Source organism: Anopheles arabiensis, chromosome 2 (assembly GCF_016920715.1).
Source record: "Anopheles arabiensis isolate DONGOLA chromosome 2, AaraD3, whole genome shotgun sequence".
Classification (NCBI taxonomy): Eukaryota; Metazoa; Arthropoda; class Insecta; order Diptera; family Culicidae; genus Anopheles; species Anopheles arabiensis.
Window position 1 is genome coordinate 22,992,488 of NC_053517.1, and position 25,405 is coordinate 23,017,892.

Genomic DNA, 25,405 nt, shown 5'->3' on the forward strand with positions numbered 1-25,405 from the left:
GTGCACATTGACCGAGAGAAACAAACAAGCCCATCTTCTCACGTGAGTAAAACCATCGACAAAGCTGTGGCGTACAAATTTAAAGCTATTAGTGAGTTATTTTTATTATCAATGTTAGGTTTATTTGTTCATCTTTCGGCTTGCGGCTATCTTTTCCGTCTACCGCAATGCTTGATGCTGATGTGATGTAAGCTTTGCACAGCTGCTGCTGCTGCTGCTGCAGTTCTTACCTTAAATTCTAGAGCTAGCTTTAAACCACCTACGGATGTTGCAATTCATGCGAAAAGGAGATGTTTGCGCTTGCAATTGAACCAGTCAAGAGTATTGTGCTTGTCTAATTGTTGCTTTATGAATATCAAAACAGGTGTTGGTTTTTTTTTGTTTTGGTAAGCGCCATGAAACGTGATGGAAGGAACAGGTGTGATTGAAGTGTATTGCTCACATGAACCTGGTGTGCATATGGGTGACATGAAGTTGGTTTGATTACCAGGACGAACCAACTGTCCATGCGATGTGCAATGTGTACTTAGATGCTTTAAGCTGAGATTTTAGAACACCACGTGTTCTCTTTCCGTTTGTTTTTTAAATCTCATTTTGAATAACTGCAATCGACGCAACCGCGATACAGGCTGCATCCGCGAAAATGAATCATTCTTTTGTTTATTTGATTTTTCATTTTATTATTTAAAAAAATCTAACGTCTGCATTTGCTGCACTTGTAATTAAATTACTTGCTACTAGTGTTACTTTTTTCTTGTTGAGTGTTAATTTTCCTCATTTTACTAATGTTTGTCCGTTACCGTTAGCATTAATTTATCATACTGTCTGATATTTATTACTTCTTTATTTAGTTGTATGCATTACTTCCATTTTTTCTGTTTACTTGTTAATGTTATTATTATTATTATTATTATTATTATTATTATTATTATTATTATTATTAATATTATTATTAATTTTATTATTTATATTACCATTACTTTGCAACAGGCAACGTCGCATGCATTGCTCCGACGAGATGTTTTGGGATTTTGTTGTAGCTGTTTGTTAATGATTTTACTACCCCTCCCTCTAATGTACGAGCTTCTTTTACATGCGCCTATGCATTTGTCTCGTGTGGATGTGTGCGTGGGTGTGTGCGTGGTTTATGTGGCGTCGGTGTGATCCTCATCCTTCTTCTACTATTTCATCACTAATGTGTATATAAATATTCGTACAAATCTCAGATATTGACACATATAAACATCAAGAATAAACTGTTACTTTTTATTACTTTGCTTTTCAATTCCGTGTAACGCTAAATTGTTAAGTTTGTTTTAGTGGGTAGCTTGTTGCGTTTTGTTTTGTTTTCTTATCTTTTTTCATCTCTTTATCTCTGTTTCTTCTTGTTTGTAATGTTGTCTACGTCCTTTTAGGAATAGAAGGAATCCTTGGGTCCTGTGGTAGTGTGGTAGGATATGGTTTTTGTATTTGTTTGCTTTGTTTTTTCCTCCTCTGGTTCAGGTGCTTCTATGTTCGTGGAGTTCGTGTGTGAGAGAGAGTGTTTTGTGTATTTTCACTGGAAAAGGGGTATAATGTAAGATGAAAACTTTGGACAACGGGTGCGGAGGGTGATATGATTGATAAAAAGGGTATAACTCTAGCTCTCTATTTATAAACAGTACTTTATGCTATAGTCATTCATTCGGCCCCGCGATGAAAACGATTATCATCTATGCTATGTTTTTCTCTTGTTTTTTTTTGTTTGTTTCATTAAATGAAAGTAAAGCGCGTTAGTTAATTATTTGTTCAAATACGTTTAACTTCTATATTTGCTTGCTCGTTTGTTTTGTTTTTTTTTTGTTTGTTGTTGTGTGTAGGTTTTGCCATTTTTTTGTCGGTTTCGTTTTGTTTAGATTTATTTTTCTTTGTTTTGTTACTTATTTCCTTTTTCTCATTGAACAACAAGTTAAAAAAGAGAACTCTCTATTAACATTGGCGCGCGGCATTAGCGTTTGTCGGTGTGGCCAGTGATAAGGTAGGCGGGAAGGAGATAGAGAGAAAGGGAATCAGGGATAGTCACTATCAACACACTTTGCCATTTTGCTGTTTGGGGTAACAGTTATTTTTAATGTATGCTGTAGACTGTTATTAAAAACGAAGCAGTTTTGTTCACGTTTTAGTTTATGCTATTGGTAATTGTTTGCGCTATTTGCGTGTACATGTTTTCTTTTTTTTTGCATCTGTTTACTTGTAGTTTTGTCGTCACCCCGCTGCTTTCGTGTGGTGGATATGGTTATGTTCCATTTTGTGTGTCGAGATATATTGTATGTTTTTTATAGTGTTTGCTTAGTTTTATCTGTTTTCCGGAGGGTGGAGTTGTTTTTTCTACTTTTTCCCCTATTATTTGTTTCTGTTTCTAGAACTATTGTTTTATGTTCCATTTTTTGTTTTGTTTTGAAATGTTGTACACGTGAGGTTCTGTTACGGGGTATTGTAGTATACTATCGTCCCTAACAAAGAACGTTCTACGCTTCTACGTACACACACTCACACCATCGAACGGGCTTTGTCCGTGTTGAGCTTTGGTTGGGTTTTGGTTGTTGTACAGCTATTTTCCCGATTTAACTGATTGAGTGTTTGTGTGTATGTGTATGTGTATATGTGTGTCGATGCCACGGGTCCGTGTAGAAGGAAATGTGATTTTGTGTATGTGTAAGAAGGTTTATATAAAATATAACACTTTCCTCCCACTAGTTCGTTCAATGGTTTCTTTAGTTTTGTTTGGTTTTTGAAAGAATAGGTCACAATCTGATACTTCAAAAATGTATATCCAATTTAAACTTTCTTTCTTTCTTTCTTTTTATTATCACATGGTTTGTTTCTGCCGCCTGTGCATCGTTCGTTCTGTCGCGCTTTTCCATTTTTTCCACTTTCTCGTTTATTTGCGCCCCAATATGCTTGATATTATAACTCCATTCCTTGCTTTTTTTGTTCTATTCTAATATCGTTTTTGTTTTTCACTTCCACTTTTTACTCCACACTGGACTGCTAACACACTTTCTCTCTGTCTCTCTCTCTCTCTCTCTCTCTCTCTCTCTCTCTCTCTCGCTCTCTTTTTCTTGAACTCGCTAGCTTATTAAATATTTATTAACGTGTTATCAACATGTATGTTTGCTTTGCTCTTGTTTGTTTGTTTGTTTGTTTGCTTACTTATTTGCTTTATTTTCATTCTTCCCTTTTCGGGAACTGTTGGGGAGAAGGTGGGTAGGCGCAGGAGAGGCATGGGGTGGTCATCAGAGGATGGTAGGTTAAACAATTACTGCTAATGCTATCATATCTTCGTCATCGTTAACGTTTCAACCGCGCATCCCATTATGGCGATGCGCTCCTGTTCCGCACTGTCACTTTCACGATACGGGGTGCCCATAGCACGAACATTGAATCTATCATTAGTGTCGAGCACGTCTGTAGCGTCTGTAACACGGCGCTGCTACTACGAACCAGAAGTGTGAGATTTAGTGTGAGAATATGATTAGCATATGCTACGACTGTTTATTGTTGCAACTTGCTGTAAAGATGCGTTTTTTTCTTTGTTTTTCATTTATTAACCCTTTCATCTTAACTCCACCTCATCTCGTATCTGCCGCCCTATCGTGCACTCTCCCACTCCCATCTATCAAGATTAATCTCCTACAATAATGGGCGCGTTTGTGTGGGTAGTGCCCTCCGTATTGCTCTGCTCCTCCGCTTCGCTTCGGGTTTGGGCGGGGATGGCTGCCGGAGGGCCTGAACGTGAACGTGTGAGGAGAGAATGGGCACAAAATCACAGGAAACTGGTATTGCGGATGGTCCAACCCTTACGGACATTACGGTCTACATTAACTAGTTTGAGGCGCGTTGGGCTTCTTGGGGGGAGAGCAGGGTTTTTTATGCTATCAAGTGTCCTAGTTGTTTGAAGCATAAAACCAAGCGCGCCCACCTTCTTTAACAACACTCTTTCCTTTCCGTTTCTCTCGTTTTTCCCTTCAATCTGCGTAACGCTTTCAAGCCTTAGGAAGCCTTTAACAAACGCAAGCTGCGATAATAGTAGCAATAGACGTACAGCTGTGTGATAGCAATACAAAAAAACAAACGTGTAGGCTGGTAGTCAAAATGGCCGTCAAATTGCTGACTCGCGCACACCATGTGTTTAGTGGGGTTTTTGTGCTGACTCGGCTGCCATCGTGAGAACACTATGATGATGATGATGATGCTGATGATGATGGTAGCAGCAGCAACATGATGCTACTTTGCGGCTGCACCCTTGTGCTTGCTGGTTTGGGCCAGGTTTTGTTTTGTGTGTCGATTAGTCGTGTCTCGGTCTCGGAGCTGCTGCTAGCTCGCTGCTAACTCCACGTCCACGGACGTCTCCCACAGCGGGCCGAGTTAGGATTTCCAGGACTTTAGCTTCTTGATCGACATGCGCTTGAAGCGTGACATCGTCGACATGATGTCCGATTCCTTCGTCTCCTCGTCGCTGAGCGTTTCGCCCTCCGAGTGGACCTCGCGCCGGTTGGCCGACTTCGAGCCCGCACTGCCACCGCTGGTGCTCGAGAAGGACGTGTCCTTTTCCGAGCAAAACTTTGTCCGACCGTGCCCGTGGTGGCGCGACTTGGCGCCCACGCCCGAGCCCGACGCGCCCGGCTCGTGCGCACCGGCCGATCGGGACTTGAAACGGGACGTCGAGGAGGAAGCGGTCGGATCGCTGAGCGCCACCTGTATCGGCGACTTGGACGCGAGCGAGTGCACCGAGGTGGAGGACGAGGACGACCCGCGGCTGATGCTGAACCCGCGGCTAATCTTCTCGATCGGCAGGATCGTTTTGCGGATCGTCGACGGCGTCAGCTGGCTGCGCTCGTGGATGACGAACCGGCCGATCGTTTTCCAGTTTGCCTGCGTCACGTACACGTTCTCGTCGTCGAGCAGGATGCGCTGCATCGTGTCGTTGCCCTTGGTGCTGTAGTTGAGCTCCTCCACCAGCACGAAGTTGTTCGGGTTGTCGAGCCGGCGGGCCTTCAGCAGGGCCTGCGCGAGCACGTCCTGCGCGGTCGACTTCATCGGCACGCGCAGTATCGCGTACGGTATGTCCTGCGACACGTTGTACACGCACACGAGAAAGTTGTCCACGTTCTCGAGGGCGAGCAGATCGTCGGCGGTCGGTTCCTTGCCGCCGGTGGCAGCGCCGGACAGCCCCGCCGCACCACCACCGGCGGCCATTGTGGCAGCGATCGACGCCCGCCGGTCGGTCGTCCGCCGGATCGAGGTCACCCAGGCCCGGCTGCTCGGATCGTTGCCGATCTTTTTCAGTATGAACCGGCCCTCGCCCTTCCAGTGGCCCTGGGCCTGCAGCGGCTTCTCCGCCATGTCGAGCACGCGCTGGCTCGGCGGCAGCAGCCGGTCCTTCTTTTCCCACCCCCGGTACACCTCCTCGATCAGTATGAAGTTGGCCATGTCCTGGGCCGACTTGTTCATCTTGCCCATCGCCTGCGTCAGCACGTCCTTGGTGGTGCTTTCCTGCGTGATCTTCAGGATCGTGTACGGTTTGTCCGGCACCACGTCGTACACGGTGAGAAAGAACATTTTGCGCTTCAGCTGCGGCACCTTGCTCTCCAGGCTGTTGGCAATGTCGAGCCGGCTCGCCTCGAACAGGACCGGCACGTCGCCACCGTCGCCCCCGCCGCCGGCGTTGCCACCCCGGCCGCCGCGCGTTTTCTCGCCCCGCTGCTGCAGGTACTGCTCGTCGATCTCGTCGTACGACCGGTCGAGGCTTTCCTCCTCCACGCGCGTGTACACGAACAGCGACGCCATGTTGAGCGGCTGGTTGGTGGGCGAGCGGAGCCGCACGTGCCGGTACCCGGGCCGGATGCACTTGAGCGAAATTACGCGCTGCGCAATGACCAGCCCCGTCTCCGCGTCGTACACGCTGAACTTCAGGAACGCCAGATCGTGAAACATGATCTTGAAGTAGAACGTTTCGTTCCACAGCGGGTTGAACGAGTTCTTGCGGATGATCTTCGTCTTGCGCTTGCCACAGTCGACCGGTATGCCGAGCAGCTCGATCTCGACGAACGTGCTCGAGTACAGGCTGGCCTGGTTGAGGTACTGCCCGGACACGATGTTCAGCACGAGCTGCGTCACGTGCAGCCCGTCGAACTCCTTCTCCAGCGGGCTGTACCGCCGGTACATCAGGTGCGACCGGTTCCACAGCACGTCCGGCTTCCGCACGTACCCGCAGCTGTTGTTCTCCTCGAACATGGCCTTGTTGATGTGCATCGGTATGTCCTCGGTTTGGTAGTTGAGCGCCACCATCTGGATGCCGAACGCCCAGAAAAACACCGGATTGAAGTTGGACGAGTCGATGCGCAGGCCGGCCGGGTAGGTGCGCATCAGCTGCGACTCGGTGTGCGCGATCAGCCCGAGCGGATCCTTCCGGCAGAGCTTCTTCGCGCTGGCCTCATTGATCGAGGAGCACTGGTAGCAGGGGTGGTTCGCGTTCGGCAGGGTGCGGTTGCGAATCGAGTTCGAGGTCGGCGGTAGATGCGACTCGCTGCCACTGATGCTGGACGCGTCGTAGCTGAGCGACAAACTATCGGACAGGTGGCTGGACGAGGGCAGACTGAGCGTGTCGCCGGAGCTGTTCTTCAGTATGCTTCCCACCGTCACGACCGACCCACTCGTCTTGAGCACATTTTGCTGCTGTTGCTGCGAACTCAGCTGGGCGCTGGTCAGATTTTGCTGACTTTGTTGCTGCTGTTGCTGCTGCTGTTGCTGCTGCTGCTGCTGCTGCTGCTTCGGATTGGCACGTATTGAGTTGTGCGGACTGTAGGGGTTCAGGCCGCGAAATTTTATTGCTTGCACGTAGATCACCAGGTCGGAGAGCTCTCGGGCGATCTGGTTGCTGCGCTTGCGGGATCGTTCGTCCTGGTCTTGGGCTTTCGATTTTGTCGGCGTGATGTTGGAATGGCACACACTGTGCCTATACTTATCCTCTATTGATCCCCAAGTTGTATGATATGTTTTTTCTGCGTAGAAGAGAAGAATGCAGAGCGTTACGCGTGTTGCGTACTACCGAGGGGACCGTGGGCGGTCACTTACCATCAATATTGTCAAAATCGTCATCATCCTCGTACTCGTCATCGCTAAACTCTTCGTTCAGTGAACTACCGCTAGTGTTGGATATAATTGAACTGGCTCTGCTGGATAAATTCGATTGTTTGAAGGTGTTCTGTCGCCTGCAAATCGGAAACAAAATACGGGAAACGTTCAACGTTCGCTGTGGGGACGCGATGAGATTAGGCTACGCGAACTCAAATACTCACGTCAAACCGGTCGATAAGGTGGCCGGTATCTCCACTATCAGCTTTTTGTTCTTGATCAGTATCTTGTGCTTGAGCGAAAGCGGCGACGGCAGGTACGGCTCGTCGCTGTAGTCCTGATCGAACATGAAGTTGGTGACCAGCTTTTCGCCGAAGATTGCCTGCAACGAACGGGAGAGCATAATAGTGATGGGAAAAATGATGTCCGGATTCGTCCGGATCCATTCCGAATAGTGGGTCTGGAACCAGTTTCCGGAATCGATTCCTGAATCGTAATCGGCCCAGAAATTGGTTCCGAAATCGTAACCGAAATCGACTCTGGAATCAGAATTGGCTCCGACATCAGAATCAGTTTTGGGATCTCCATGAGAATAGGTGTTTGGGTACTATGCTGCTACGATTGTATTGATAACCGCAAAGAATCCAAGTTTATTTGTACGACCCATTCCAATGGAGATTCAGGGACTGATTTCAATTCCAGATCTGATTCTGATTCCGGAGCCAATTCCAATTGCGGATCGTATTCAGATTCCGGAACTGATTGCTATTCCCGGATCGATTCCGATTCTAATTCCGGAGCCGATTTCGATTCCGATACAGGTACCAATTTTGATACCGGAACCAATTTCAGAATAGGAGTCGGCTCGGGATTCAGCTCCGGAATCAGTTCTGGGATCGTCTTCGAAATCGGCTTCAGGATCGGCTCCGGAATTGATAGCATATGAGTCTTTGGGGAAGCGGACGCGAAGAACCGCCGCACACCTACCTGAAAGATGTTCGCCATCCGTTGCTGCTGCTGCACCGAGCAGTGGTTCTCGATGGAAAGTATCACGGGGTAGGAAGATTGAATGAAGGCAGATTTGTTTATTGCTTCTACGACGGCCCGGAACGGGATCTTCGTGGTGAAGGTGTGTCCATGGTAGATGACGGGCGTACCATCGTCCCCGTCCCAGCAGTCGAGCTCAACGCAGCGCGCACCTGCCAAAGAAGCGGTCGGTTAGTGGACAACCAGCTGGACAGCCACTTGTCAGTGGGGACCCTGTTACCTGTTAGCAACACCTGACTGTACAGCTCGACCGAGCTTTCGCCCTTCAGTTGGTGCCCGGTTAGGTACGTATTGTGCGAGGACGCAATGTAGTAGTGGGACATCGGCAGGTTCATGTAGGTGCTTTCCGGCATGATTTCACTCAGAAACGCGTAGTTGTCCTTGTCGATCATGTACCGGGCGAATCCCTCGAAGCTGAGACAGTTCTCGATCCGATGTGCCGCTTCCGGTTCGTGACGCTACGGTACGGCACGGGGGGGGATTGTGCGCATTAAGTACACGGAAAGGAGTCATGTAAGCTTATTGCCAACTTACCTGTATAATGGCTTTCACATCCTCGTCGGTTTTGATCTCCATCTGGCGCGTTTCGAGAAACTTTTTCAGCGTCGATATCGTGATGACCTTGTTGCTGCACGAAAGGAAATCGTTGCTGGCGGCGATGTGTGCGATGCTCGAGGCCGCTATCGCGTCGAAGTACTTCTTCTGCGTGTGCTTCGCCTCGGTCAGATCCATGTCCAGTGAGCAGTTGCGCGTCAAAAGTCCTGAGGCGATGGGGGAGAGAGTTACATGAATGGCTTTGTTACACTCCAGAACCTCAGATATCCGCTTACCTATCTTTCGCTTGACCATGGCCTCCGATAGTTCGGGCGCACTGCGGCTCTTCTCCCCGTTCAGCGTCGTCCGCGAGATGGTCGTCACCGAGAGCTGGTCGAAAATATCACGTAGGTCCTGCCGTGCAATTAAACTGTGCGAGGGAAGAAAGAAGGGTTGGTGTGAAGGAATTCTTCGTACGTGTGATCAAATCCCTACAGCCAACTCAGCACCTACCTAAACGATCGATACAGTGATACGAAGCTTAAAAAATCTAATTGAGTATCGTAGGTAACCGAGCCGATGCGAAGATGCTTCACGTTCTGCCAGAGCTGATCGTTCGAGCCGTTCCGCTCCCGGCGCCGCTCGATCGACCGCGTCCGGTAGTCGCGCGTGTCGAGCAGCATCGTGTCCGAGGGCGTCGTATCGCCCCCACTCCCACTGCCACTGCCACCACCACCTCCCTGATTCGCGTTGCCCTGGTTCAGCAGGTTGACCACGGACCGCTTCTTGCGTATCTTGGTCGTGCACGAGTCCTTCTTCGCGACCACAGTGCTCGGCTCGCTACATCCCGGCTCATTGATCTGCGAACCCGACCACGACTTGATCGAGGACAGCCCGTAGCACCGTCCGCCGAACGCTTTGATCGCGTCGGCCACGCTCGGTTCGCTGCACGCGCCCTCCTCGAAGTACAGCTGTATGTACAGCTCCTTCAGCCACAGCATCGACCGGTCGATCAGGATCTGCTGGCGCCGGATGCCGCGCAGCATCCAGTTCAGCCCGACGTACCACGCCCGGCACAGCATCGGCGGGCAGAGGATGCACAGTATGCGGTTTTCGCTCGCCGAGTTACCGTACAGCAGCGTCACGCAGCACTCGACGTGCGTCAGGCCGAAGCGCTTGCCGGCCGCCAGTATCTCCGCGTCGTACTCGTGGTTCCGCGAGCCCATGTTGATCTCCTTGATCGTGCCGAGGTCGAGCATGCCCTCGTCCAGGTTCTGGCACTGGCCCTCCAGCTCGCCGACGTTCGATGCATAGCGATTGGCAAACTTCCACGCCACTATCTCCTCCGGGTTCACGTTAAGGCTAAAGTCTGCTTGGCCGTTGGGGGAGAGCGGAAGAAACGGGCATTTGAGGTTGTTGGAAAAGAAAAAGAAAAAATCTCCAGGTCCATATCCTTACCTTGTTGGGATTTGATGCGCCGCCAGGCCGTTCGTTGCCAGGAGACAAACGAACAGGAACGCTCCAGCCGCAGGTAGACGAAGGACGACCGATCCGACGGTATCTCCGGTTCCCACAGTACACACGTGGTTCCATGGTGCAGGATCTGACAATACAAGCAAGAGAGAGAGAGAGAGAGAGAGAGAGAGAGAGAGAAAAGAGTAATCATAATGTATTGATATGTATTTATGGTACGGTGTGCTTTGGTAGTAAAGCCAAAGCCCCAAAATGATTGAATGTCCCCGTCACCGTTCCCAACATGGCACCATTTCCACCCTTCTCCGGCGTATCCGACATGCGATGTAAGCGAAAGTACCATAATTTGTAATTCATTAAATCGCCGCCAGCACTGGCACACGTGTCTCTGTGTGTGTGTGTCTGCATGTGAGCTCGAACGTGCCGATGTGGTTTGGTGATGCAGAGGCACTGAAGGACGCCAGGACATTAATGTAGGTCACAACAATAATTCGATATTTGCGATGATTGAAATTGATGTCGGTTTATAAACGCACACACGAGCAGTGCCAGCACGACAGTCCACGCGTGCCGACACACACACACACAGTGCCACGCTGCGATAAATGGGATTGATGTCCTGTGCAGGAGGCAGGTCTGATGGAGAGTGGATCGTTTGCGAAATGTGCGACGAATGCGGGAGATTCCCCGCAGAGTTCGAAGAACTGTGACAAATAACGTGTGCCGCCTGTATGGTGTATGGCCTGACGGCCTCAAGGACCATGTGGAACACTAGAAGAGCAGGGAGAATGAGAGAGAGGGAGAGACAGGAATGTAGTCTCGGGCAATTCAATCTCGTTGCTGTGGATGGGATATAACCTCGCCGACACACACACACACACATCGCGAAACAATAGTGTATGCCGGACTCTCCATCGCAACGGATTTCACTACCAACAGCGACCCTCCCTGGCAGGTGTCGCTGCGGCCTCGCCCAGTAATGGTTTGACGTTCTTTGTTTACCGAATAGGTTGGTCGGACGGCGTGTCTGGACAGCGAGTCCGAGCGGGGAAAACAGGGAGTAGATGTTCGGTCTATCGAGTGGCCATCGAGTGGGTCTACTTCGAGGTACTCGAGAGCCGTTCCACAATTGACCCCGTGGCGAGCTGGTACGGGGAAAAGCGAAGCGATACGCACGGTAATTCCATCAGCTAGACGGCAGGCGTAGCTCGGAAGCTTTTGGAAGAAGCTTCTGCGTAAGCCCCCTCCCCCTTCTCCCCTTCCCTCCTCCCTCTTGTACTCTTGGCTTGCGGGCGTGCGTACGTATAATGATACATCTCATAACTGGTCACGATAAATGATGCGTGGAAGTGGACCTCTCTCGTACACCAGCGAGACCACAAACACACCTTGTCCTTCCTTGACATCCGTCGCCTCCCTCGGTAATTGATTCCGGATGGTGCAAAAGGAGCCTCCTCCCTCTCCCTTAGGCCCATTGACCCTCGGCGTTCGTCGCTGTCCATTTGCGTTTACCGCGCGCCATCATCGTTGAAATATTGGCGTAATAAATTTCAACATCCAACATTCCGGCTTATATGGGGGAGGAAAATGAACCAGCCGAGGGGAAGAGTGGTGACTATTTGTGTGCATGTGTGTGTGTGTGTGCGCGTTTGTGAGAGAGAAAATGGGAGTGGAAATGATGGAAGCGTTCCGCCAGTTCCGGGCCCGCGTTCGTGCAACACCAAATTGGCCGTGAGTGCACTGGGCATTGAAGAGGGCGCATACCATTGCAGAACCGATATCAATTTCACTTCGCATCATCCACGGCAGTGGTGGCATCGGAGGTGTCAGTGGCGGTAGAATGATCGATTGCTAGTGGGATTGAGAGAGCGCGAGATAGAGAGGAGTTTGAGAGAGCGAGGGAGAGGGATGGAAAGATCAGCTTTTGAAGGCTTTTCACTACTTTCATCCGACTGGCGGGCACCATTTTTACATCGATCGGCGACCATCCTCGGGGTTGGGGAATCAATTTGACTAAGTAGCTGATGCTGGGCGTCAGCCGGAACCAGCGGGATAGCGTCCCATAGCTTGTACTTTGGGTGGTTGGTTAGCGGACGATGGGGCTGGAGGGTTTTTATAAATGGTAGTTTTAATTGTGCTAGGAAATAATGTTGATGCTTCTGCGAGCTGCGAGAAATGTTTGGTTACATCGTCTGTTTTGGTCACTTTCAATTACTCATTACTAATGGGAGTAATGGAAGCGATTGCGTTTGACCGACCGTTTGACGTTTGTTGGAATGTTATTGAAATACTATTCCGGAAAGAATCCATACCGATTCTCTGAATCACTGTGCCAAACTTGAATGAAAGTTATGCAATTGTTTTAGATGTCAGATCCCCAGAGAGTCTACAAAAAAACTCGATACGTGGAAGTAGCAACCTTCAACGTGTTCCTATTTCTCGTTATAGTTCCCAAGATCTCCAAAACGTTCGAGATGCTTTCACTCGGTGCCATAACGTGTGGGAGGTATCCATTAAATAACACACATTACACACACCGAGCACACCATTAGAAGCAGAACGGAGAACAATATGGACTCGTCGAACGTGGGCGTTGCTGCATTTGCTGAACAGATGTGTCACGCGTCCATAAAACATCACCAAGAACCCTCTTTTTTGCGTAGAGAAATAGAGAGGCACCACCCACCTGCAGTATGTGATGATCGATCGCGTTGGTTTTCTTCGACGACAGCGGTATGATGCTGATGCCGTGGTCGTAGAACAGCGGCTGCACCGGGTTGTAGTTGCCGATCTCCACCTCGTAGTCCTCCTCCTGTTCCTGCAGGTTCGAGGGCTGGTAGATGTACAGTGGGGTTTTCGTTTGGCGCGGACTGTTGGCCGCCGCCCGTAGGTACTCCAGTAGGCTGTGCGGCAGCTCCCGGCACAGCTGGTCGTGGTGCTCGATGGACGCTTGCAGCCGGCTGACGGCCGGTTCCGCCCGCACCAGTATCTGCTCCACCATCTGCTCCTCCTCGCCCTCGTCATCGGGCTGAGCGTCGGGCTGATCGTGCTCCGGCTCCGACCGTACCACCAGCTGCTCCGTCGATTCATCCGACCCAACTTCGGAGGCCGTTGGGTCCGCCGGTACTGGGGTGCGCACCCGGCAATCGACCAGTGGCAGCTCGAGCGGTAACAATCGGGCCACAAACTCCTCATCTTCGCGCAGCGGCAGCGGTTTCACCTCGCCGAGGAAGTACTTTTCGACCGGGTTCTCGAGCCCGGGTTCACCGGTCTGCGGGACGGTCACCAGCAAGGTTTTGATCTCGTCGACGTGGTTCCGGAAGTACGGTATCATGCGACACGTGGGTATGGCCTGGAGAAAGAAAAGAGGAAAAAACCCACAAAAAAACCCCAAATTATGTTATTGATTGGCGTTTTGGGGGTGGGAGTCGTCATGGGCAGTGGTCATGGGAAAAAATGAAACAACAAACTCACCAGTGCTCGCGTAACCGCATTATCATACTCGAAGCTATCGAACACGGTCGTAAGAAACTCGTACACCGTGTTCCGACCGGTGCGATCCGTGGCCGACGTCCAGAAGGCTTCCTTTTTGATTGATCTATAAATAAAGCGATAGAGCGAGAGAGGGAGGATGTGAAGAGAAACAGAACCGTAGCTGCTGCCAAAAAAGTGTGATGTGGCACCACCATTTCCCCACAAATGGTGGATAGATGATGTACCCCTGGGGAAGGAGGGAGGAGGAGATCTGAGCCGTACGGTCAACTAGCCGTAAAAGCGCACCCCATTAGGTCGGGCGGGTCGGATGGAGCCTGCGGCTTGTTTGGTTGTCCGTGTTTTCTCATCTCCACACGCCAATGGACCAGAAAAGGCACACACACACACACAAACACACCCGATAGTGACCCGATTGGATAATGAAATTATAATTCACATTTATAGACTCGAGTTTGCCGCTTCTTTGCTCCGGGGCTGGTGTGGAAGGGGTGTGCCAGCTGCTGGTCCGAGAAATCCAAGAGAAGATACGAAACACTGCTCCCCCTCCCCATCGATAGGAAAAAATAAACCACCACGGACACTGTGGAAAGCGTAACCGAATAATGTCCACTCAGCGAGTAGCCTTGCGGATCGTCCGGATGCGGCTAACGGGATGATGATGGTGGTGGTGGGTGCTGCTTAACACACAGATTGAAAAGAAACACCTCACCTCGGTTCGTGGAAAGCAAGAAAAGAAGGAAAAGCGCAGGGTGTCGATGCTTTTCTGGAAGGTTTTCCTTTTCTGTGGTGCCTTTTTTCTCTCCTTTCCTTGTAGAACGGGAACGACGGAAGCAAGTAGTTTCCGCCGGCCTACAACGGTCAAATGCTGCTGGAGGCCGAAAGAAACCCCTGCCCCCGGAACCGCCCGCTTGGTCCGTACACCGGCCGTCGGTGCTAGCCAGCAGTCATCTTCTTCGCCTTTGCCGTGTTTTTTATGTGCCGGATCCTTGCCCCGGAGCAGTTTTCTCGGTACGACACAATAATAAACATCGACATGGTGTGGGGCGTTCGGAGTTTGCTCGCCCATCACCCGCCCATGGTCGACCGTTTGAGGGTCCGTGTGGTCCGTGTCCGTGCAGACAAGATAGATGGACAGTGGGCGAGAAAGCGAGAGGTTAACGGATAGCGGTGAGGTCATCACACTCCGGCAACCGACCGATTCAAAGGCAAAGGACTCTTGACTTCTTGGATAGCGCCCCGAAGCGTATCGTTACCGACAACGATTGGTATTCTTCGCTGCACCCGTTGCTGCGTTCCGTCCCGAAAGGACAAACGTGGGGCAGCAAAGAAAACGAACTAAATTTGAAATGCAAATCCACTCCACAATGTGCTGTGATGAACAAAAATGAAAACACAGAAACAGAACAAAAAACACTGAACAGAGAGAGAGGGACCTTTCTTTTTAGAGGCCCAATTTGGTTGGGTAAATTGACACAGAGGCGCAAAATATATAGCGACCGGCACTCATACACACCCTGAAATAGAACACACAGTCTCCCTTTTTCTCTCTCTCTCCCAATCGCTTGTTAGGAGTCTCTTGAGCCTCCCCTAATTAAATGATGTCCGCGGCTTTTCCCACACAACCTCACACGGGAAGAACTTCCGGCCGCTGGTATAAATAACATTTTAAAGGCTTTTCCTTCCCTCCACCCCCAACACTGCTGGAAAGAATCTAAAATGGTTGTTGTGGATGATGATGATGATGATGGAATGATGGGGAGAAGATGGGAAGTAAAAAACCGAACTCACTTCAGCCCATCCACTATCTCTTTAGCACCATTGAAGTTTCCGATATTCCAGCATGAAATAGCAACACGCAACAGACATGCAAAGGCCGCTTTTCGTTCGTCTTGTGTACCTTGTGAGAGCACAATGTAGTTGGTCCACGCGCTGGTCTGAAACAAAAAACAACAACACAGCAAGCAGAAAGAAGGGAAAAGTTTTGAAACCACGCCACACGTTAGCCCCAAACTGGAACCTGTCGATACGAGCGACAGACTGAATTGAGGTTGAGGTGATCCACAGCCTCCGCTTACCTCATCGAATCGTTTGCGTATGGGATTCAGTGACGATATAAAGCTACTAAAAGGCGACTGGAAGCTTCCGTCCTCTCGGTCGCCACCTCCGGTTCCTCCACCTCCCGTTCCACCTCCTCCCGTTCCACCTCCACCACCTCCTTCTGGACCACTGCCGATGCTGCCACACCGTTCCCGTTTTAGCTCGAGGATGGCTTCGTTTATGAAATCTATCGGTGATACCTGAAATGGGACACAGAAAATGGAAAACAGAGAATAAGAAAGACGCGATTTAAAGCAAACATACATAAGTTTTTTGTGTGTGTTTGTGTGTGTGTGTGTTTTGGAAATACAACAATGCCTATCAAACACACAACATTTGAGACAGAGGAAGAAGGTACGGTTCGGAAGCTGCGACAATCGAATCGATATCGCGCCCTGTTGTACGCTAAAACGCGCGCGCCAGAACACGGCGGTACGAAACGAAAAGAACGCACGAAACTTTAGATGCTCGCGATGTACAGGACGGCACGGAGGTACGGAAAGAAAGGTCCAAAGCGAGAAGACGCAGCGACTCTCTGCATACGGGCACGTTCCGCGGCGGGACCATCACGGCGGGAAGGATTTCGCCCGTACTCCGCCGAGTGAAGTTCGTTTCGACCGTTTCGCTTAAGAAATGGGCAGCCGTTCTTGTTCTTGTCTCGGGGTTTTTCCATCGCCCGGGAGTGAGCGCATAGAAAGGAAGGTGCGAGGGAATGTAATAAAATGGCAGTGAACGTTTGTTGTAAATTTCTTACGGCGGTGGTCCGCCCCATCTCCAACAACGCGCGCGCGGCTGCGTTGGGTCGTTTTCATTATGAATCATTTGTGTGCGATGACGACAGCTAGCAGCCGTAGCCGTAGCTACACTGCTGCCGTACGACACGCTTCCGGTACGTGACCGAGCTGGAAAACGACCATCCGACCGGTCGGAGGAGATCCGCACACACACACACACACCGTGCCAGTTTTCCAGTTTGACTTATATTGGTTTTCCCGCCCGTGCGCGTGCCGTCCCCGTGTCGTTCACGGGCACGGATGGCCATTTTGTCATTTTTGGAACGAGCGCAGCCCCTGCCCTGGCCTGTCTACTCTCTCTCTCTCTCTCTCTCTCTCTCTCTCTCTCTCTCTGGCTCACTTTCTTCTACTGATGCTGCTAATCTTCTGTACGCCATGGTCCAAAACGCCCCAAAATGGACGAATTTTAACACATTACGGGCAAAGATTTTCCCGTGGTGGTGTTGGGGTGGGGTTTTGCGGTGCATTGGGAGATCAGGTCATGTAACTTCTTCATGATTTGAGATTTCCATTTGTGCGGGGAGCCACGGTTTGCAAAGATTGAATTGAGGCAAGAGGAACCCCAAAAGGGACGCGCAATGAAAGACAAAGAACCTTTCGAGTTGGCGTTGCCTGATGTGTGTGTGTGTGTGTGTGTGCATGAGTCACACCGAAAGCATTGGCACATTTACAAACATCAAATGTTTTGGAGCGGAATGGCTGGAACCGGGTGTGTGGGTGGGGTGACGGTGCGGAATGTGCACACAAGGGAACGTCATGCTGCGGTGAGCTGGTAAAGCTGGTGGGCCTTTTAAACGCAAATCTCGGGCGGCTTGAAAGCAAATGGCCGTACGAGGTTTTATGGGCAGTGAATCTCTCTCACACACACACAAACACACATACAAAAAGGGACCTACAGAGAGCTTTACCCTAACGCTCCGTAGAGCTTTTGCAGTTTGCAGTGAACGAGGCTGTAAGCTTTAACGAAACAATGAAACGATGAAATTGAGCCTGCCATCTCCACTCTTCGCTATCAGGCATCAGTATACAATAAACTGGCTGCTTGGCTCATTGGCATCAAAGTGATTGGTCCCAATCGCTGGGAGGCCTGTTCGGTCCTCCCTCCAGTCTACCCCCCACTGCACACTTTGCGCTTGCTGCACTCTGAACGATAACGACAAAGTTCGGTACCACCCGGGCGCCCGATGGGAAATTATGTGCCCGGCGAGAAATGATTCATACTCCAAGCCAGCAGTGGCGCTGCACTGTTGTCCACCCCGAAGAACCCGAAGTGGCAAGTGTCGCTAAATTATGCTATAAAATTTAAAACATTCACCCCTTTCGCTCTTTTATTAGCACCTGATCGAGCGGCTGCCCTCGCCGGTCGTGGCCGCATCTCACCCGCATTGTTCGACGGGCGTTTCCGGTGTGTTGTTTTGTTTACCTTTCCGGTTTCCGGGAAGGGACACGGCCGTAGCAAATGAATTTTTATTTATGGCAGGTTGATGATAATTTCAATTTTTAATTACATTCAGCTGGGCCGGGCCCCACTCATTAAGGCTGAAAGCTTTGTGGGGCAGCCGTTTTGTGTGGCCCATCGCGGTTTCGGTTTCGCCGGGTGGGCTCTGTAAGTGTGAACACGGCGTTACCTTGGGGATTGCCTTTTTTATTGATGCTTTTTTTTCAAACCTTTTTTTTTTCGGAAATATTGTTTGCGGACATTGTTTTTGAACATTCATATCAGTACAGAACTGCCTTTAAAAGGTTTTGGAAGACAATAATCCCTAAAATATAGTAGAATTTCGGTTCTATAAGAGATAAAAAAAGTTTTCTAAAAGTTAAGTCAAACACAGTTAAGTAAATAACAACAAGTAGCAACTTCAGTTTTACGCCTCTCTTCTTACAGGGTTTTCGAGGATAATATAGACATGTTCAGCGAGTTGTAGATTCGTTCAGGCATATAATAGACTCTTTCAGCGAGATATAGAATTGTTCGGAAGTAGGCGTTGACATGTTCAGCGATTCTGTAGTGCTGTCATTTGTTTTGTTTACACACTGTGCCGTAGCATTCAATTTTTCATTCTTAAAAGTCCTAAAAGTAGCTAATAATCATTCTCCAAGCTGCTTAATACATAAATTAGTTGAAAAAAGCATATTTTTTCGAAAACCGTTTGTTTACCTTCTGATGTGAATGATCCAAGCTGCAGTCCAAGGGGTACGACAGTGACAGCTCTACAGTATAACCGAACATGTCAACGCCTACTTCCGAACAATTCTATATCTCGCTGAAAGAGTCTATTATATGCCTGAACGAATCCTCAACTCGCTGAACATGTCTATATAATATAATCCTCGAAAACCCTGTAACTTGTAATTCAACAAAGTTTGTAGAAGATCAAACGTGTTGTGAACAGGAGACGGACGGGTGGGGACTCGATCAAATTAGAGATTTGAACCAGAGACGTACGGTTCATTATACACCCGGTGCTTGGCACGGCACCACGAGACCATATAAAGACGGGTGGCGATATTTGCCTATAAGAGCTACAAACAAGACAGCAAAACGAATCAACACATGCTGTAGACGATTGAAAGTAATCGTTATCGTCACGTTTAAAGCCCACAGTGGAATTGTGAATTTAATTTTAATATCTTTGCCGAAACTAATTAGCATGTTGTTATCATTGTTTAAGGCGCTTTATGCTCCTCAAAAGCCACCGACAACAATAAGGTGCGCGTATTTCCTTACGGGAATTACGATACAATAATTCGATTTGCCCGCAAATCGAATCGCCCCGTACCCAGGGAGGCAGATTAAATGCGTTCCCTTTCTTTTTTGTCGGACAAACGCTCTACCGAGCATGTCCAAGCGAGCAAAGCCAATTTCGAAGCAATCGACGCCTGTGCCTGTGCCAAACGTTGTTTGCCGTACCAATTGCCTATCAGTCGGGCACACTATTGCTGCTGCTGCCTGAAGAGAATTTAACACGAATCCCTCCGGTTTCGGACCGGCCGGACCGAGAATAAGTAGGCCAGGATCCAGCCCTCCTTCCTCTCCGTTTGCCTCCCGATGGAACTCCTAATACAGCGCGCACAGGGTTGTGATTGAATTGATTTTCGGTGCCGTTTATGAGGCCAATCCTATTATATCCCGCGCGTATTTATCCGGCAAAGGGCCGCCTTGCGCCAGGTCATTAAATCAAGCGAAAAGAAGCCCCCTTTGTGCATGGGGTTTGAGCGTCGGGTAGCCCTGCCCTTTATTTCGCCCCAATCAAACGACCGATTCAATTGATTATCGTTCCATTTGCGTATGCAGCAGAGAAAATTATCTTCCAGCCACTTCGGCGCGGCTTGCGGCGGGCAGGGGCACGGGCCAGGGTGCATATTTTTATTCGACCTTGTCCTATTACCCGAGCGCTCCCCGATGGCCCGGGGGCCGGAACAAAGTGGGACAATCTTTGTTGCGGTCCGCAAAAGAAGCAAAATAAGCTTCCGCCTGCCTGCCGTCGGACCCTGGGAGAGACGTTGGAGGGATGTTGTACATAATGGAACTGTTTCGCAACCCGGCACGGTTGGTTGGATCATTTCTCGTCCATAATTTTGTTGACACAATTCAATCGTTCCCTCCCTACGCCTTCCCCTTCCTCCCGGTTACCCGGTGATGGAATGGGGCAGCCGCAATCAGGCGGGAGGGAGCAGGAATCCAATAATACCGTCACCAGGCGGCTGTTGTGTGTCTTCCCTGTGCAGGAGAAAGAGAGAAAGAGTGACAAACAAAACGAAGAAGAAGAAGCAAAACAACGATGAAACTGATTAATGATCTGGAAACCGAATCTTTTCCATGTCAATTTTGCATAACCGATCCCTCCTCTACCTTTTTCCCCCCCTAACGTTCTGGTCACCGCCATCAGCGTGGTGTGCCATTGTGCGAAGCGCACAAACGGTACCACGGGGACGATTTAAACGAATAAAACTTTTCCCAAACCCTTATCCACACCGCTACCAGCACGGTGGAAAGGGGTGGCATAAGGCAAAGGAGGGGGAGGCAGAGAGAAAAAGAGATAAATATGAAGGATGTTGCTGGAAGCGCAACCTTGATGTGGTGTGGCTTTTGGCGGGTGGTGGTGGTGTTGGCGGCGAAAAGCGATCGTTTCGCTCGTCCCTCGCTTCGCTTCGTCCGTTTCGTTAGCTATTGATTGCTGCTGTTGGTTGGTTGGTGCTGTTGGCTGAAGTTGTCCTTCCCACCATCTGCCTTTTCTCCCCCCAATTCACACTCCTCCCCAAACGCTCCCTATTTCCCTGTGCTCTATTTCGGTCTCTCGAGTGAAATGGCTTCATTCGACTCGCTGCTCGAAAGATGATCCGATAATCAGAGACATAATGAAGCTAATTAGTTTCACATTTAGCATTGTGATTTATTAGATCCAATTCGCGGGCTCGTTACGCCGAGTGTGTTGCTCAACCCCCGCTCACTGTGTGTGTGTGTGTGTGTGTGTGTGTGTGTGTGTGTGTGTGTGTGTGTGTGTGTGTGTGTGTGTGTGTGTGTGTGTGTGTGTGTGTGTGTGTGTGTGTGTGTGTGTGTGTGTGTGTGTGTGTGTGTGTGTGTGTGTGTGTGTGTGTGTGTGTGTGTGTGTGTGTGTGTGTGTGTGTGTGTGTGTGTGTGTGTGTGTGTGTGTGTGTGTGTGTGTGTGTGTGTGTGTGTGTGTGTGTGTGTGTGTGTGTGTGTGTGTGTGTGTGTGTGTGTGTGTGTGTGTGTGTGTGTGTGTGTGTGTGTGTGTGTGTGTGTGTGTGTGTGTGTGTGTGTGTGTGTGTGTGTGTGTGTGTGTGTGTGTGTGTGTGTGTGTGTGTGTGTGTGTGTGTGTGTGTGTGTGTGTGTGTGTGTGTGTGTGTGTGTGTGTGTGTGTGTGTGTGTGTGTGTGTGTGTGTGTGTGTGTGTGTGTGTGTGTGTGTGTGTGTGTGTGTGTGTGTGTGTGTGTGTGTGTGTGTGTGTGTGTGTGTGTGTGTGTGTGTGTGTGTGTGTGTGTGTGTGTGTGTGTGTGTGTGTGTGTGTGTGTGTGTGTGTGTGTGTGTGTGTGTGTGTGTGTGTGTGTGTGTGTGTGTGTGTGTGTGTGTGTGTGTGTGTGTGTGTGTGTGTGTGTGTGTGTGTGTGTGTGTGTGTGTGTGTGTGTGTGTGTGTGTGTGTGTGTGTGTGTGTGTGTGTGTGTGTGTGTGTGTGTGTGTGTGTGTGTGTGTGTGTGTGTGTGTGTGTGTGTGTGTGTGTGTGTGTGTGTGTGTGTGTGTGTGTGTGTGTGTGTGTGTGTGTGTGTGTGTGTGTGTGTGTGTGTGTGTGTGTGTGTGTGTGTGTGTGTGTGTGTGTGTGTGTGTGTGTGTGTGTGTGTGTGTGAAGGTAGTTCGAAGAATTTAATCTCCAATACCAAATGGGGAAGCAAAAATGCGAAAGTTTAGCCTGGCCGTCCACCTTCAATACTTGCTAGGGGTATCGATTTTGGAAGGGCAACTGCTGGCAAAACTGCTTCCGGTGAAACGGCACTTGCTTCTGCTGCTGTAACAAGTTGTAAGTTAGCTACGACTACTGAGCTCTGGCAGGGAACAAAGCATAATTTTCCCCGGAAGGCAGGTCTGTTTCACCTAACTTTTCGTCCAAAGCCAAAGCCCCGTCGCCCCCGTCGAGCTGGAGTGTAGCCACGTGCGGGCGCAAAATTCATGCCGGTCAAAAGCGGGGAGGATGGAGCTTGCCCGCTTCTAAAGAATACACCGTGCTCCAGCGGCAAAAGATTTCTGCTTTCACATCGGAAAAGATAATTAATTTGAGTAAAGCGCCTGCCTCGTAACCAGGTCTCGGCGGTGGCGAAGCGGGGCTGTACGGAAATAATAGTTACCAAGGCGCACGGGAAGGCAGCAGCAACAGCAGCCCTTGCGCCTGGACAGGACGTGATAAGAAAATCGAACGGGAAAAATGGAGGCTCCCAGTATCTTCCGGCACACACACACACACTGGCTGGAAATATCGATCGAAGAATCAAGATCCAACTCCGTTTGCAAGGTCCTGTTGCTTCTCCGGTGCGAGCTCAACTTGCTGGGAAGTGAGGAAGGACCCCCCATCCTCACCCCCTCCCCCATCTCTTACCACTATTCCCCTAGTCGTCTACTTCCTAGAACATAAAAACGATCCAACTCCAACGGCAATATGTTGCTCCGCTTGTAGCCGGTCACTGATACTGGTACGGCACGGGGTAATCGATACTATTGCTGCTTTATATGGCGTGCCACGTGCCTCAAAAAATCCCCTCCCTCTTCTCTCCCAACCTTCACCCCCCAAATTTTGGCCATGGCAACGGTGGTTGCGGTGCTGGCCGTTGCTGAGCTGTCGGCAATGGGAAGAAGGGACACAAAGTTTTGCCCACCGCCCGCCGGCGTCGGTCATTATCGTGACGCTGATTGAGCTGTTGCTGTTTGCCGTGCGTGAAAGTTGGAAAGAGCTGGGAAGGAAACGCAAACCCCAAAAAAGGGGGTAACAGCCGGACAGAAGCGGAGCTCACGTGTGTGTGTTGATTTTTGATGCGAATGGTAGGGAAGTTTTGCTTCACCCATGCATTCGGCATAAAGTTTCACGTTCTACTTTCCAGAGACCACATTGGAGAAATGGGGGGGGGGAAGAAAAATAAAACTCGGATTAAAAGCATCCAACGGGCAAGCGGTGGAGGCGAATAAGCTTTGGCCATTCTCGTTTGCAACTGTTGTGAAAATTCGCATGGTCCGCACTATTCCTAAATGGCTCTACCTGAAGCGGACCTGGGCGTCCCCGGCAAGGGCCGCTGTCAAATGATTGTCATCGTCAGTGGTTGGCCTTTGTTGGGCTGTGAGCTGTCACAGTCTCCGCCTCCCACCCCAACACCCTTACCACAGCGCGTCGGCCGCCGGTAAATAGTGTCGACGAGCGCGCGCGTGAACAAAAGGTCCAACCACCGTTCGGCCGTTGACGCCGCCTGCTTGATGAGCGAGAGAGAGAGAGAGTATGAATTTTCCGAACGAATTCATCTGAAAGCCCGTCAGCTGCAGGCCCCGTGGCCAGCGTGACAAAGAGCGGCGTCTGTCCACGGGAAGTAACCGTTTTGCCCGTCAGTCAATCGGAAAGCATTAATTGACCATGAATAAGGTAAGTTTTACACACAGCCCACAGAACCGAAAGGGCAACCCTGGAGGGGTAGTGGGTTTTAAAGGTGGGTGGGATCGAAGAAGGGCAGTCGCATGGAAATGGGAAACTGATTTGCCAAAGATTTTAAAAGGCCGTTGAATAAGAAATCGGGTGGAAAAATCGGAAGTGGAGAAGCTGAAGGAGAGCGGGGAAGGAGCTTTGAAGAAATGGAACGAACGATAAGTTATGCATCGAAAAGTGGGTTCACGAAACTTTTGCATCCTTTTGGACAGTGCGGGGGGTGGGGGGCGGGGGTGTTGGTGGTAGTGTCGGGGAAATGGAGGCAAGGATAGAATATGAATAGGATGAGCAGCGGTGCAGATGAAAGGGAAGGGATGGAAAGGCGACAGGTAAGCAACAGGCCAAGTGGGGAGATGGGGGAGATTTGTTGGCGGTGAACAAAGTTGGGGTAGCAAAAGTTTTCGAAATTAAACTGAATTTCAATCACTCCTCCGTGGTGGTCGTGGTCATTGGCCGGGGCAAGAGGATGGCTGGGGCAGCCGGATATCGGTTCAGTCGTTGCGTTTCGGTCGTACGGTTCATGGCGGTTTTCATTCAATTCAATTCATCATCCTGATGCTGGCCCGACGATGATGATGATGATGATGATGATGGTAAGTTTTAGCAGACCCGTTGAATATTAAGATCGTTTCCATAGAGACTTCGGAAACACAGCTTCGGAGCTTGTGGACGATAGGAAAACACACTCGCTTACTTTCTCTCTTTCTCTTTCTCTTTCTCTCTCTCTCTCTCTCTCTCTCTCTCTCTCTCACTCACGCTATGCTGGCTTCAAAGAGCCGTTGCGGTCGGAAAATGAATAATAACCCTTAAACAAAATATATGGAAAAAAGGACATGAGTGCGACCGAATCCGGCGCGACCGTACCTGGTAGAACAGCTGATACTCCATGTCGGTGATGCGAAGCGCGACCTCCTCGGGAAAGTGCAGTATGTTCTGCAGCTCCTCCAGCTCACCCGAGAAGGGGACGGTGGTGGTCGCCGCTAGTGCGGGACTGGCGCCGCTCCCGCCACCACCGCCGCTGCTGCCCGAGATCGTGCTGGCGGCGGTGGTGGAGAACGTGGCTGCGGCCGTCGCAGTGGCCGATGCCGCCACCGAGTGCTGCTGGTGATGGTGCAGGTGGTAGTGATGGTGGTGGTGGTGCTGTTGTTGTTGGTGGTGAGTCGTCGAGCTGACCGAGGGCGATGATGAGGCCGCCGCCGCTGCCGCCGTTGTTGCTGCACCGGCCGCCGCCGCCGCCGCAGCCGCTGTTGCTGCTGTTGCTGCCGTGAGGACTGCTGCTGGCAGATGGCCAGCGTGGCTTTGCGCTGTGTCGTCAGTATCAAGTACAGCATTCTTCTGGACCGTCGGCGGCTGGTCGGGCTGGTCGTTATCCACCAATGTTTGCTTAATTGTTTCGCCCTCACGATTAATTATTATCTTTTCGCCGATTATCGTCAGCTCGTGCCGCCGCCCGTCCTCCTTCGCGTCGTGGCGGTGGTGGTGCTGGTGGTGCTGGGGGACTGGTGGTAGTGCGGCTGCTGCTGCTGCTGCTGCTGCCTCTGCTGTGGTTCGTGCTGCGCCGTCGGGCTTGGCCGGGCCGCTAGCAGTAGTAGTAGTAGTAGCTTCTCTTCAGTAATGTTATCAAATGGAAGACTTGGGAAAGCTTCACGCATGT

General features: G+C 50.2%; 1 protein-coding gene across 1 annotated transcript; it reads right to left on the reverse strand.

The window, feature by feature from the left end:
- Window positions 1–381: 381 nt before the first annotated feature.
- LOC120897464 (1-phosphatidylinositol 4,5-bisphosphate phosphodiesterase epsilon-1-like) lies at window positions 382–25,403 on the reverse strand. Its single transcript, XM_040302388.1, has 15 exons — window positions 25,400–25,403; window positions 24,616–25,355; window positions 15,741–15,962; window positions 15,454–15,599; window positions 13,645–13,768; window positions 12,857–13,522; window positions 10,156–10,300; window positions 9,211–10,066; window positions 8,994–9,127; window positions 8,698–8,924; window positions 8,384–8,621; window positions 8,104–8,315; window positions 7,341–7,498; window positions 7,117–7,253; window positions 382–7,043 (listed from the first exon to the last, which is right to left on the reverse strand). Exons 1-15 carry the CDS (start codon window positions 25,401–25,403, stop codon window positions 4,408–4,410), a joined length of 6,645 nt encoding a protein of 2,214 aa, XP_040158322.1. The 3' UTR covers window positions 382–4,407.
- Window positions 25,404–25,405: the final 2 nt, after the last annotated feature.

What these genes read in the sequence shown, in the direction of transcription:
- LOC120897464 (XM_040302388.1), bottom strand. An exon ending in CAGTCAGGTGTTGCTAACAG is followed by an intron (nt 8,316 to 8,383) that starts GTAACAGGGTCC and finishes CTTCTTTGGCAG; the next exon opens with GTGCGCGCTGCGTTGAGCTC. An exon ending in CGATTTTGACAATATTGATG is followed by an intron (nt 7,044 to 7,116) that starts GTAAGTGACCGC and finishes TCTTCTACGCAG; the next exon opens with AAAAAACATATCATACAACT.